General features: G+C 40.6%; 1 protein-coding gene across 6 annotated transcripts in view; it reads left to right on the forward strand.

The window, feature by feature from the left end:
- The window catches only part of rptor (regulatory associated protein of MTOR, complex 1), a 199,637-nt gene that overhangs the window by 98,031 nt on the left and 86,588 nt on the right, over positions 1–15,018 (forward strand). For all 6 annotated transcript variants that reach the window (XM_027283102.1, XM_027283101.1, XM_019273899.2 and 3 more), the window contains one exon: positions 3,129–3,304. In XM_027283102.1, coding sequence (XP_027138903.1) covers positions 3,129–3,304 — 176 coding nt within the window. The remainder of the gene's footprint in view (positions 1–3,128; positions 3,305–15,018) is intronic.

Consider the following 15,018-nt stretch of genomic DNA (forward strand, 5'->3'; position numbering starts at 1 on the left):
TCTCTCCTGCTCAGTCTTCGTGCCTTTAGACCCAAAAGTGTTTGCAAACACAGAAAGAGTTTTAGCACTCAAAGCGACATTTTCCGCTGCAGTAAACAGCTGTTCAGGGAGTCTGCGCCTCTTCAAGAGCTCTTATATATTTGCTGCCACACTTGTCTACAGTGTACAAGGACAGCTGTCCAATATATGGTCACGGCCTATTTATTTATCGGACACAAATGTTTCGGATCAAACTGAAGTTGCAACTTTTGGAAGGAGTTCTGCATCGGAATGAGTTAAAGCATCTTCTAACTAATAATAGGCTGGATTTGTTAAACGACAGAACAGGTTCAAAATCAACACACTGCAATTAATACCCAGCTTCTAGTCCACGCTTTGTGCTGGCTGCTCCATCCTGGACTTGAACCAGCCACCCTCCACTTCCAGAGCAATGTCCCTACGGACTGAGCCGCTGCCACCTCAAGTAGTAGAAGAAAATGAGAAAGTGTTTGTGAATCGAATCAGACTGCTCCAAAAGTCAGAGGTACAAAAAAAAAACAGAGCGAGACTGGATGCAGAAATATGTGAAACACGTCCAGCTAGTGATTACCCAACAGCCCAGTGTTTGACCAGTAGCTCTGTCTGCTCTGCTGAGATTTTCCCCACAAATGAAAGTCACTCATTGTTCTCCATATTTTGAAGTTTCATTTCTGACATGTTTTGGAGATCACATCACATGATCAGAGTGTGTGTGTTTAGGTGTGTGTTGGAAGATTGTGGCATTAAAATCCATTTTTAATCTCAAAAGTTGGGCCTGACAGGTGATATGTCAGATATTTACTCTGAAAATCTTTGATTCTTACCCCAGTTTCATCTGGCTCTTAATTCCAGCGGGACTAGGTTTCCTTTTTTCTTTATTTATTTGAATATTAGGCCTTTGAGTTGATTGCGTTTTGTAGTCATTGGAAGAACAGAAAAGTCTTGACTGCACTCACCACAGCACCAACAATGATTTTCCGGTTATCAGGTGTAGAGCTGTTGTGCTGCCAATAATCTTTAGAATCACTTAAAAATGGATGAGCAGCATCATGCACTGTTTCTTGGAATAACAGTGAGTTTTGCAGAAAGGACGCGATAATAGTGGTTGTAATAATAATAATAATAGCAATAATAATAATAATCTCCCTCTTTAACTTGTTACCGGAATTAGGCAGAGCTGCAAAATGAAAGCAGCAACCGATAGCAGTCAGCGATGATAAAGAGAAGTCTCGGATTGTTGCCTTCATTAAGACACACAGCTCATTAAAGTCTACTCAGCAAAAGACAGAAACCATATTGAACTCCCAGCAGACAAATCAACGGTTCAACAGCACATTGAGCACACAAATAGTCAGGAGCTCCAAATATAATGAAAGTTTTACATCATATGCAAGCCTCCTCCACTTTTCATGTTTGAAAGTATCGACTGAGCCGTCCCACAGGGTGGAAATAACACACTAACTCGTTGTACTTGTTGTACTAGTGAAGACTGCCTGCTAAGGGGGCAAGCAAGAGGAAAATTTCCATGCTGGGATCAATAACCTATCACATTATCATTACGTTCTCAAAATGTCTCATGCACTGCATCAATTGTAATGTTTTGCCTGGAAGCAAATGGTGGCAAATGGGTGAAAAAAAGCACTGATTTGTATCTTCTGCTGTCAAATTTCCTGTTTCCATGCAACAGTGGGAAAATAAAACAAAAATATGACTTTTATTGCTCATCCCTTGCTGTCCATAACAGCAGCAAACAGTTGGACTCTTTCAGTTTTTTTTGTGAGATTCATATTTCAGTCTGATACACACAACACAGCAGCATAATGATGGACAACATTCAGCCGGGAATAAATTCAACACTTCTAAATGAGCATGAGCTCACTCATGAAATTCTGGCTTAGCAAAGTCTGTTGCAGAACGTTGACAAGTGATTAGTAGATTTGCCTTTGTGGAAAAGTTTTCTTCGAGCGGTGAGATGGAGCCAAATCTGATGAGCGCAAACAGCTTGCAACAATCATGACAAGCCAGAGCAGGCTTGTGTAGGTGGTAACAGGGCGCCGATGCCTTCACCTGTTGGTTTTTCTGTACATTGGCACAGACTGACTATTAGACTTCAGTTTTCTAACTTGTTTTTTACTTTAAGTATCAAGATATCAAAAAGGTTTGCTTCTTTTCTTAGTCTCCTTTATTCTCTGTGTCTCTTTCCGTCACTACTTATCTGTCTGTATCAGGCTTGAGCCGCCGCTGACCTTTCATTTCATGTCTTATCTAGTCCTCAGCTCAAGTTCATCATCCGGTCTGCTTCTGTCGTCCTCTCACCTCTTGCTCCTGTTGCTTTATCTACACTCTAATCCTTCTAATGCTGCCACAGTACCAGAGGTTTGCCTTTCTCACAATGCTCATTTCAATTTCTTGCTACTGTAATACCAGATCAAACAAAAAAAACCATCAAGCAGTCAGAACAGCAGCGTCGAAGCGAAACTCTTTTTCCAAAATGGCAGCAGCTTTGCTCAAATCTTATTTTTCAATGAATGTGTGTCAACAATTAGATCTGTCTGCGTCTGCTGCCTCCTCTGACAGACACGAGCACTGGCCACAAAACAAGTTTCAAGTATCTTTAAAGTCAGGTTGTCTGTCACCCTACTCCTCTTCTCTTTCTGTCCCTCTGTCATTCATTTACCCCAGACAATATGTCAGGTAGCTCAATAATTCAATGTTTTGGATCTGAAATCCAGATTCATACTGACACCGCTCTCTGTTTGTAGTAGCTTTAAAATATCTCCTGATATCTGAAACCCAATTGTTCTTCTACAGGGAAAAATGTAGTTAAGTTCACATATTTCTAGATGTAACTCAAGTGGTCCTCGCGAGAAACGCTGTAGTCAAGTAAAGTTTATTTATAAAGTCCAGTATTGTGGGGGCTTTATAATATGCAAAGCATACACGCTCTGAGCTTGGATAAGGAAAAGTTTCCCAAGATGCTTCAGGAAGAGCATAGAAGAATGGATGATGAATAGACCAACGGTATCTAAAAATTTGAATGATAAAATTAGAGATACGTGTAGATTGTAAAACAGTTGTGAAGAACACTCTGCCATGTTTCGTCTGTCCAGGTTGCGGCCATCAATCCCAGCCACCCGCTCGCCCAGATGCCGCTACCGCCCTCAATGAAGAACTGCATCCAGCTGGCTGCCTGCGAGGCCAGCGAGCTGCTGCCCATGAACCCCGACCTCCCGGCCGACCTCTTCACCTCCTGCCTCACCACACCGATCAAGATCGCCCTCCGATGGTAACGTTTCTCTCTCTCTCACTTTCTTCTCGTTCTCTCTGCCACAGTAGTTTCTTCTGACGCCATTTAAAAAGTCTGAAAAATTGAGGAATTCCAGATGGTGCATTCAGGGTATGTCCTACATTCTTGCTGAAGTAATAGAGTAGCTGGGATTTCACTGTTAACATTTAAACAGTGTTTTTTATTAATGAGCCCAAACAGCCTTTAAAACAGCAGGAGGAGGAATTTTTCAGTGTATACACAGGAGCAGGAAAAATGTGAACTATTCACCCTTTGGCTCACATATCCTGTTTAATGTGTTTTGACCAAAATAGAGGAATGTTTAAAGGTTATTATAATTTATAATTGTACGGTAATATTTTTTAAAGTTATGCTAAGATTGTGGATTCATCCTCTGCCAGATAATGCTCCATTTATCTGTAAAAATCATACAAAGGAACACACATTTTACCCTGAACCGTGCAGGGAGGCTGCGTGTCAGTCATTAACTTGTGAAGCCTGGTTGGATCAGAGCTTGGACGCTGAGGACACAGCGACATGTCCTGTGCAGAGAGCAAACATTCCTCTGAGCTGTGACCCTGCTCGGTATTCAGCCATGATGAGAAATATTCAGCTATGATGAAAAATGTAAACCGGCATTAATCACAGTGATGTGAAGTTGATGATCTGTGCAGAGACGGCTCCGCTGAAATAGGTGAAAGATATTCAGGCAAAATGTGACCGCCTGGGAGGCTCGGCTGATACAGTGCTTTAATGTAAATGCAGCACGCTGCATCATTCAGAGGACTGCACTGATGGAGCTTCGAGCTAAACCACAGGAGCACATCAGGGTTACATCAGCCAGTCTGCTGTGTGTGGGGCACAGTGAGTGTGTGGGGCTTGCACACCCAGGCAAAGGTGATTGCATCACCTCCCATCCCCTGTCAACACCAAACACACACACACACACACACACACACACACACACACACACGCACACACACCCACACATACACACATAATTATGTCATTCATGTTCTATCTACACATGGACTGTAATTCCACATCCTGTATGTTGGGGCTGTTATTTTTGACAGGACTGAGAGCTGATTAGACTAAATGAGGCCATCATAAGCGTTGTACTGGATATCAGACCTCGCTTTTTGAGAATGTGCCAGGAGCAACAAGTCTTAGAGAGTGTCAAAAGTATGTAGGAAAAGTTAACTTCGAATACTTGGTCAGATTCTTTTACTTTATTTGTTCTTTGATCAGATATTCTCTAATTTAAACCAGGAAGTCAGCTAATTTAGCCTTCTTTTTAGACTGTGTTTTACAAGCAAAACATGTTTAGAGTCTAAAAACAGTTTGTTTGGTGTCAGTACTTGAACTCAGTGAGGATAGCACTGGAATTTGCAACATTCAAATTATACCCAGCTCATGTCAGTAATTAGGGGTGAAAATATAAACATTTTTGGACATCAATTAGTGCACTGCATCACGTTTCTGCAGTGGTGGGGTACCCTAAAGCACTTTATCATGTTTTATCTAACCCTGGGGTCATCTTAAAGCCCTGTCACACCTCTCTTTAAAGGTCCAAAACTTTTCCTGGTCTGATGTTGCAGTGTTTATTAAGTCATCGACAACTTATTGCAGAACTCTGCACCCCTCACTTTCACTATTTGCCACTTGCCCTGTTGCACACATTACGCATTGTCGTATTCCTATAGGAGCTACACTACAGGGACATCATCTGTGATAATCTGCAAATCTGTGGGAATATGTTGTTTTTCCACCGCATTAGAAAATACCCATACTCTCACTCTCTACTGTACACCTGAGTCATGACTACCTCACAAATGTTTGTATCATTTTTAAAATTCTACTTGATCTGTTGTATCCTATCTGCCTTTTTTCTTTCATACTTCTTTCTTATGACTATTCTATGATTTTCCCATTATGGAAAGTCAAAATCTATGCAGTGGAAAAGCTCTATAGTGTGTGTGCTGTCTGTAGTATACAGAGTCCCTTTGGTTCCATAAATCATTACTTACCCACACTGATTTTTATGCATTTTAATGACTGAATTCACTTTGCACACACTAAAAGTCGCAGGGAGGATTTAACACATTTTCAACTAAAAATATGAAAGAAGCAGATAACTTTTTTTTTTTTTTAATGTGTAAGTGAGAATGACAGGTCGCCTTCAGGATTTGTCTTACAGCTAGCCCAATGTTTTTTCTCTGCCAGAGATGTTGAAGATTTTCGTTTATCTTCTTCCGCTCTAAATCCACTTCTCGCCATGACCTTCAGTATAATGAGGTCTCAGTATTATGCCATTAATATTGATATCCCTTACCAACATTCCATTCGGAGAACGAGTTGCTCAGGCCCTGCTGGATAATATTGACTGAACTATTCCTTAATACCGTCTGCCTCCAAAAATGGATGCTGTGGCCTGCAGGGGACCGTTGCAACATATCTTTTATCTTAATGACCCTTTAAGGTCAAGCTTCAGTGGTTTGTATGTATTCATTCAACTTGTTAGTCCGTAATGAAAATTGGTCATGTCTTACTACATGCTGTATTTGCATTATATATGTTCCTGTATAAGGCCTTCATGTAGTTCACTGAGATTGATAGGCTAATTCAGAATAAATGTTACATGAATACAGAAGCTCCAAAAGAGAATATTTAAACATATCACTCATTAATTAATTAATTAATTAATTCAGCCTTTATTTATTAATTAAAATAACACACTATGAACAACATCACCAATAAGAACAAAAACTATATCTACTGTTAAAAAAAAAAACGCATCCCACACATCCAAACTTTTAATTTTGTTAATCAGTTTTCCTTCTTTAAACTTAATTTAAAAAAGTAGGCTTGATTAAAGAAGGGCAACTATAAATATTTGAACAGTTGAATTCATGTGCAATAAAACACAACGATACATCCTTTCATCCTGTCTTCTCTTCTTGCAGCACCGTTACACTCAGACATCACCACTATCCCATAATTGTCACTTGTTACATAAACTTGCTTTAAACTCAAGGCCTTGGAGGAAAACACCATGTGCCTCTGGGAGGGAGATTATCAATTCCAGACATACAGCTGCTCGGTGTCCTCCTGCCAGGTTAGGTCGAGAATTACTATTTGATTGAGAAGTGAGTCCCAGTGCTCGAGAAACCTCCACACCAGATTAAACATGTCAGCTGTGGCCTGCATCTACATTAACCTTCCCTCCAGGTTTCAATAAGACCCTGAACTCTCCACGAGTCTCCATAGATGCTGCTGCTGCTCCCTCTCACTGCTTCTTCCCACCTCCTGATCTCTGCATAGTTAGTTCCTGTCTCTCCTGTTTGTTTATTGTTTTCTAAATAAAGACACGCCGAGCTGTCTTCTTAATTTCATACAGCCCCAGAGTGAGAAATAGCAACTAAATGAGGAAGGGATGGGGTGGAGTTTGGCAGGTTTAGAGTGGGTGGTTGGAGGGATTCACTGATGTGCTGGCTTACCTTGGCTTTAAAACTTTAATGAGATGCATTGAGGGATGGATGATGGGGTTGAGAGAGAGAGAGAGAGAGAGAGAGAGAGAGAGAGAGAGAAAGAGAGAGAGAATGTGTTGGGGAGAGCGAGGCAGAGTGAGTGCATGTGTATATTTCATTGCTCAGCTGAGCAGAAAATCATTACTGATGGAGCACCATCTTCAAGGGATTTCCCCACTGCTGCGACGGATAGGGAGGGATGGAAGAGGTGAGCATCTGAAAATAGAGAGGGAGGGAACGGAACACCATGGGGCTGCAGGGGAGGGAAGAAAAAGAAACAACGGATGATGAAAGAAAAACTCAGGGTGTGTATTAAATTTTTAACAGTGCTGGAAGCAGGGCTGTATGGTCATTCAGGCTGATGGTACAGTTGGTCTGCCAGGTGCTCGACCCCTTTGGTCCAGATTGACACACCACAACCATTGGTTTATAGATTGCCATGAAATTTGATACAGTGTTCGAGATCCCCTGACTTTCCATCTAACACCAGCAGCAGGTCAAAGCTCTGAATTATCCAGTAAAAAATCTCCACATCTCCCCTCACTAGGGTTGTGCTGACACAAAAAAAATGAAGCTTAGATGAAAGGACTATTACGCAGTTTGTTCCAATTAATGGAAACACAGCCCATGTAGCCTGTATTTATACTACACTGTGACATAGATCCTTGATTCGCAGTTGCTCCACTGACTTGAATGATAAACTGACACGTGGCTTTGATTTGTCTACGTAATGTTTCTGCAGGCAGGTGCATTTTTGCAAGTCAGCAAACAGCCTTATTTGTATTCATCAGTTTTCAGTCCATGGTGTCAAATCCAAAACGCTTCCTCAATACTTCTCAAATGGTTTGGCATTTAAATATCTGTTCAGCACAACAAGGTAGTTGTCTTCCATTTAACAAGGAACACAACATTTAAAACATGGACATCTTATCCGTGACATCACTCATAGGTTTCTGAAGAGCTGTTGTTAAGCTGAGTGTGGTGGCTGTGGTCACTGCCGGTGCCCACCTATTCCAAAAATGGGCAAAGAAGTGCAGCTGAGCCGGGCTGAATGGAACCTGGGTGTTTAAACAGTACACCTGTGATGGCAGCCCTAATATCATATGTATGTACCAGGCTGTAAACATATTTATTTCTGCTGTGAAATTGGACATTTTATTACAGGGAGTCATGGAGACTGACTCTGTTCTGTAGCCAGCCTCAAGATGCCGTTTGAGAAATTGCAGTCTTTGGCACTTCTGCATTTGACAGCCACAGAGGCTGCTGCTTAGGTAAAACATGCGGAGGCAACCACAGTAACATGACTTGCTAAACATCCCTGTTGTTTTATCATGTGTGAGCACATTTACAGTACAGTGAAGCCTCCTAGAGCAAATATGGTTGAAGACTCTTCAAAGAGCACTCTTAAAGACTGTAAAGATTTTCTTGGATGAACTTCATTGCCAGGAAAATACAAGGGTGCAACACCTCTGTAATTCAGCGCTTTAGGGAAGAATGATGCAGCAGTGCTGGACCTCTGCGGAATTCAAATTCAGACTGAGCCAACTCCTAACCAAGTGTTTGCTCCTGTCTCGTCAATATTACACCAATACCAGCGGCTCCACATTTGCCGACCCTGCAACCAGGGTGCTGCGTATGTGTAAATGATCATGTGTGCACGTACACACAGGCAGTGTATATATGCTGTGAATGCTGATGACGATGTAAGCCTTTCAACCTTACTGCTCAGCTTTGATGATGAAGACCTCATGTAGCATCCCATTATTCACATGAGTATGCTGTAAACAGTATGCAAACCTTTAAGAGCAGGAATACAGATGAGATATTAATTGGCCCACGTGACAACGCACGCACGCACCACAGCCTCATTACTGTATGTTCATTGAGAACAAACAAAGCTGCATCTCTCTTCTCCTTGTTTCCAGCTCATATTGGAGTATTAAATACTTAAATAATAAGAATTGGTATTGGTTACCCTCAACACATGCACAACACTGCTTTGACTTTTAATAAGTGAAGTGAAGTGGAAATTACTTGAAAAAATGTTGACACATTCGTCTTCCCCCTCTTGTCTCGGTGTAGGGTGAACTACAGAGGGAACTGTTACATAACACTGCATATGCCTTAGCTTTCTGGAGACTGTGGATTTGAAGAGAGGAGCAGGTTACCTCAGAAAACCCCATCAAACATACATACTGACAGCAAAATCTGATAGCTCGCCTCTGTCCTGGGCTGTCACACCACATTTTTTTGAGCGGGTTAAAAATATACTCTGTGCCCGGATCAGCAGTATGCTTCATGCTGCTGCACGTCAGTAGCTAAAGCAGCTTTTACACTTAATGAGAAAGTGCAAAAGCTGGATACATCTATTAAACTCATTCACCTACCCTAATCATTGATCAGTGTTAAATCTTTCACTAGCTTCTTTCTTTAAGTCTGTAAACCTCACAAAAAAAGCGAGATTTGGAAGTGTGTTGAATGGACACACTGAAGGCATCACCTCTTTGTAGTCTGTGGTAATATTTCTTCAAGATGACTCGCTAAAGTTTTCAGCACTCAATTTCACACGTTGTTTGTCAGGAACTTGGGAAAGTCTGCTCAGAGTTGTGAAATGGTAAATCCCTGTGTTAAAGCAATTTATTGCTAAAGGCTTATTGTTCATACAGATACGAATACATCACAAAAATCCCATTTTTCATGTGAGCCTCTTCATGTTTACTGATGTCAAAGTATTTGAAACCATGAATCCATTAGCTCTGCAGAATGAACAAAAACAGAACAAAGATGACTGGCGGTGCATCTTTTTGAGTCTGATAGGTGACGTACGAATGGAAGAACCAACAATAGTGTGAGACGCCATGATTCTCCTCAAGAGCTTCAATGCTCTTTGGTATTGATTCTCGGAGCTTTACTGGAGGGATGAAAAACACATTTGCAAAGAAACAGTTCCCCATGAAGTGATTGATGATGGAGGTGGAGAGTGCTGTCACAGAGAAATAGCTGTCAAAATAGCTGGACATCTGGAGACTATGAAGGTCATAACACATGATGGTTTTCCCATCAGGTTCCCCCTTTAATTTGTCATCTAAACATATTCAGGTTATTATGGATAGTTAAATGAGGCATACAAAATATACCATACACCTACTGTAAAGGTGTCATTAGGTGACACCTGCTGATTACTGTACATCCAAATGTGTTGTCATCCTTTACAGCTGTGAGACAGAAAATGTGCTCCTATCATGGTAAAACCACCATGGCTGGTGTCACAGTGTCTCAACAGTTGGTCCATTATTCACTGTCAGAGCCGCAACAGGATTTGTCTCATGGTGACATCACCACTACAGTCTGTCTTGTTAATATTCACAAATTCAAATGGAGTTGTTATATTATAGGAAATAACATATGTAAATTCTTCAGGTTGGATTTTTTTTTTTTTTGTCTTTAAATGAAATTGTACCGCATGCAAGATCAACGCCCCTGTACTGTATGCCCAGGATATTTCTTTTCATTAGCAGTCAGTCATTAATGTTTCCAATATACTACTAGCTCCACACTTTGATGTTGATTTAAAGCGATAGTAGTAATGAAGCATATTTCTATGCTGATCGGGCAGGGCTCTCTCAGTCAAGACATTTGTCTTATTAGTGATGAAAAAGCACATTAATCATAATGGGTGATTTGAAATGTTGCTTTGAAACGAGCTTGCTTGGGAGCCCTTTGTTACTTAATGAGCAGTGTGTTGAGAGCTTATGTAACAGTGAGAAATTTGGTAAGAAGCAGTTGAAATGCCATATCCTTTTGTTCTCACTCTGTATGGATAGATACTACCCATAAATGGATTTTACACACACAGCCCATGTACCATTTTGAAGCCAAGACACCATTTTGTGTTCATTAGCTGCAGGAATTTTGCTATGCAACATTGACAGGAACACGCCACTGAAAATAATTTCAGTGTCAGCTCCTTGCTGACTGTAGGCTTGACATTTGGCTTTGACTTTCCAGCTTTTTCCTTCACAGTATGGTTGTTCCAGGGCTCTGAATCTTAGAGAAACCACTGACCAATTAGAGCAGGGTCGAAGCAGGATTAGGAATGTAGACATGACATTCCTTGTATAGCTAGCTGCATAGCTACATCCATGGAAGATAGCGACAGAAATGTCAGCAGGTCTGGATACGCTGTATACAAGTTGTAATTTAAGGTGTAACAGGACAACAGTTACAATGGATTCCAGTGGTCACCTGCAGTCACTGCAAATGAAAAGCTTAAAATACACCCATATTCATACATAAAAAAAACTTTGCAAACTACTTCTCCACTCTTCAAAAGTTCCAGTCTTCATTATGCCAATTAATCACAGGATATTTCTGGTGGAGCCTCAGAGCTGTGATGACTCAGTAGAAAGTTATGAAAAGTAGCTGTGAAAGCCAGTCTAACATGTTTTGGTACAGTGACAATGTTCAGGTCAAGGCACTTCAAGTCATTTTATTTTTTTATATCCCCAAATCACAAATTGCCTTCTAAAATCTGCAATCTGTACAAGATACGACACTATCTTTAAGTCATCAATTTGGATAAGTGAGAAACTTCAGAGGAGGGAGCCATCTTCCAAGTTGGACAGACAGATGTGCAATTAGACAAAAACAACAATTGAGAAATAGATTAAGGAACAGTGATGATATAAGGTACATGAATTACAAACATATAAAGAATGTGGATCAAAGAAGATGTCAAGTGACTTCCAGATGTCACCTGGATTGGCAGGTCCTGGACCACCAGGGAAAGAAAATACACGGTTCATCCTGTATCAGACTTAACTGATGTGCTGTAGCTATAGACAATGAAACTGAATGGAGAAAAGCATCCACACGCTCAGTAAAAACCTTTATTGAGCAAGCTTTTGGTCATACTGTAGACCTTCTTCAAGGCAGAAACAAAAACTAGGAAAAAAAAAAAGACAGACACCTGGAGAGAAAGCAGATAACATATAAACATCAAAGTGAAGAGTATTCATAGAGAGGAAGAAGAGACGAGATGAAGAAGTTAATCGTAGACGACATGTGATATTATAACAGTTATCAGCAAAAATGAGAAACACTGGCCGCATGAATTATCAACAGGAGACAGCTGACGCAAAGTTCTAGATAACTAAAGGAAAGAGAAACCTCCTGTCCTCTGTGAAGGAACTACAAACTTTACTGATGCTGGCAAGATTTCCAGTGGAGTTCTGAAGGGTTTTAGCATATATGTAGTGTAGCGCCGCAAAGACAGAACCACATTGCTACACACCTTTCCATTAAAACTCACCTCCATCCATGGCTTCCTCCGTCATCCACCCACATTCATCTCCTACTCCAATGGAAATAAACCACTGATCCCCGTGCAGTTTGAATCCGTCCTCCAGGAAGAGCATTTATGATGAGTGCAAGAATGAAGGAAGAAGGAGAGTCCGTGAGGAGAAGAGTGTCCGTGACCTTAAGCGTGTTGTATTCCACGATATAGCCATCCTTTGGATTAAATCCTCGTGGCTGGAGTACCGCTGCCACGATTGCCTGTTGGATGTGTTTATTTCCCTGTCGGATCAGCTGTCTCAGGAGTCGGGAGATGCCGGTTCCAGTGGAGCAAAGTCCGACTCTGACTGACTGACGAACTAACTTTAAAAACTTTGGTACCGTGAGTACCGGGTGTGCATTTTTGTTTGTTTGTAGATTGCATATCCCAAGATCACCCCACCAATAACTGTTTTACTATCTAAATGAACACATACAGTAAAACCTCAGTTAAACCTCAATATACAGCTATTGTTGTTATCATATTAACAGGAAAACAGAAGCAATTGATCAAAACTTTCACTAGTTACAATTTAGGTGGTTTCACAGCACATACTCAGTGTGATGTACAGTATACTCATGTATATTGTAGGTCAGTGACAGAGCAAATGTGGTTTGAAATCACCCAGCAGTCCCTCCAGTGCATGGCTGATACATACAGTGACTCGAGACAGGAAGGCTGATTGAAGGAGTAATGAGCTGTAGAAGACAGCCAGCTCTGTGGGGACATGAGGAGACACACTGCTTCTCCCGTTCCTCCTCCAACCAACCACCCCAGGACCTGTATAGTAGCTTCCACGCATGCAATCCACTTCATTTCCTTTCTCAAAGTTTAATATGTACATGCCCACTCATACCACCCCCCAGCGTCCATACGCTCTCTCTCTCTTATGCAATTAAACTTTTAAACCTCACTCTGTTTGTAATATTCCCTCAATTTTCTCTTCACTGCTGTTCTTCTGTTACCTGATCTGCCTGCGTTCTCCTCTGTTAGGAACAATGAATCTGCCAGAGAACGCTGCAGGTACATCAAAAAAGTTCAGCCACTTTGACTAATAGTCACAACAGAACAAGTTTGCAAGGGTTTAGAGGTGAATTGATCCATACTGAAAATAAGTATAAAATAGTATAGCTCACCACGAACGTCTGTTTTTATGGGTATGTTTTATATCAGCTTTGTACTGGCTTCAAATCCTCCCTCTTGCTTTTTTGTCTGTCTTTTGCACCAAGTCATAACTTATTCCAAACACTTAGTTGGAAGCATTAGCTGGTGTTTTATCCAGGAGTCACACTCAAAAAGGATGACTGTATTTTCTACTGAAACATATTGACTGTTAACATTGAGATTTTTGGGCTGAGAATATTCAGCTGCAATAGCAGACTTGTCTCTAGGGATGGCCGTGTTGATTGGTTCTTCGCTTTGGTCCAAAATGATTCCTTAAATTTTCATCTCTCGCCATCTTCAAGTCAAAATTTAAAGTTGTCCCTAATACTTTGGTCGAGAGCCAGATATCTACAAAACAAATGACATTCCAATCAGCCTTTGCTGTACTTGTTTAGTGCTGATTAGCAAATGTTAGGATAGCTGGCACAGGCACCAAACAAAGATGGTTAATATTGTTAACATTACCTGCTATACATCAGTACAATATCATTGTCACTGTGAGCATGTTAGCATGCTTTTAGCATTTAGCTCAAAGCACTTCTGTGCATTGGTACTGCTAACATGGCTCATTTCGAATCATCTCAAATCACTCTATTTTCTACATAATGCTTCATATTTACTGTTTGAGTGTGCAAAGTGCATGCACTATATATTATTTCCTCAAACATTTCCATTTTATAGGTGCTTAAATGCATTACTTTAATGTCATTTTGATGATGATGATTCATAACTGTCTGAAATTTCAATTTACTGCTCACTATTTAGTAAACTATTGAGTGAGATTATTATATAGGGTGCAGTTAGTGTGTGAACAAGGGAATGATTTCAGATGCAGCCTCGGTCTTGTTAAAGAGCCAAATGTGGCCGATTGCAAAGAATAGAAAAATGATATATAAAACATTTCCTAAAGAAACATCTTCCCATTTGTTGACTAGCTGAGAACAGATTTATATCACCCTCTGATCTAGATTTCACATTGCCCAGCTGTTTTGCATTGCTTCACATACTGTACATGGAGCCTCACACTAAACTTCAGTTACCTGCAGTCTTACTTTAGTGATAACTGACCCCTGAAGCAGAGTATTTAGACTTCTTTCAAATCATGTGATTCATGCATGACTAGAAACACCAGGAAATATTTTTTATTTTTTTTATCTTAAATCAAAACCAAGCTGCGTCCATCTGACTGACGCTTTTTAGAATTATTTTCCAAAATTGCGTCATGGCCGGGATAATTATTGTTTATGTTTGACAATGTCCCACTTAAAAGACCCCTGATGCGATATGTTTTTCCTTTTGAATGGTGTTAATGCGCATCCATTTAGAAAATAGTAGGCTGAATGTGTCATCTGGCTGAAGTGCATTCAGCGGATCTTTTACAAAGACCAGTCCGTTTTAGGATCTCTTCTCTCCACTCCACACCTCATTCAAACCAGTTTTAGTTTGTATAATATGCCAAGGTCAGGATTAAAATACACCTGTCTATTACCATCTGCGTCACCTGTCTGATTGCCTTCTTGAGCACGTCACAGGGATAAAGTTTGTTGCTGACTGCGTACGTACCTGTAGATTGATACCTATCTTCTTACAGCAATATCATGCGTTCCATTTTGATAAAGCAGGAAACATGTTTACTCGTTGTGGTAGATTCAGGGGTTTCATATAAGAAAAAATAAACAATCCAG

This window comes from Larimichthys crocea, chromosome X (assembly GCF_000972845.2).
Source record: "Larimichthys crocea isolate SSNF chromosome X, L_crocea_2.0, whole genome shotgun sequence".
Classification (NCBI taxonomy): Eukaryota; Metazoa; Chordata; class Actinopteri; family Sciaenidae; genus Larimichthys; species Larimichthys crocea.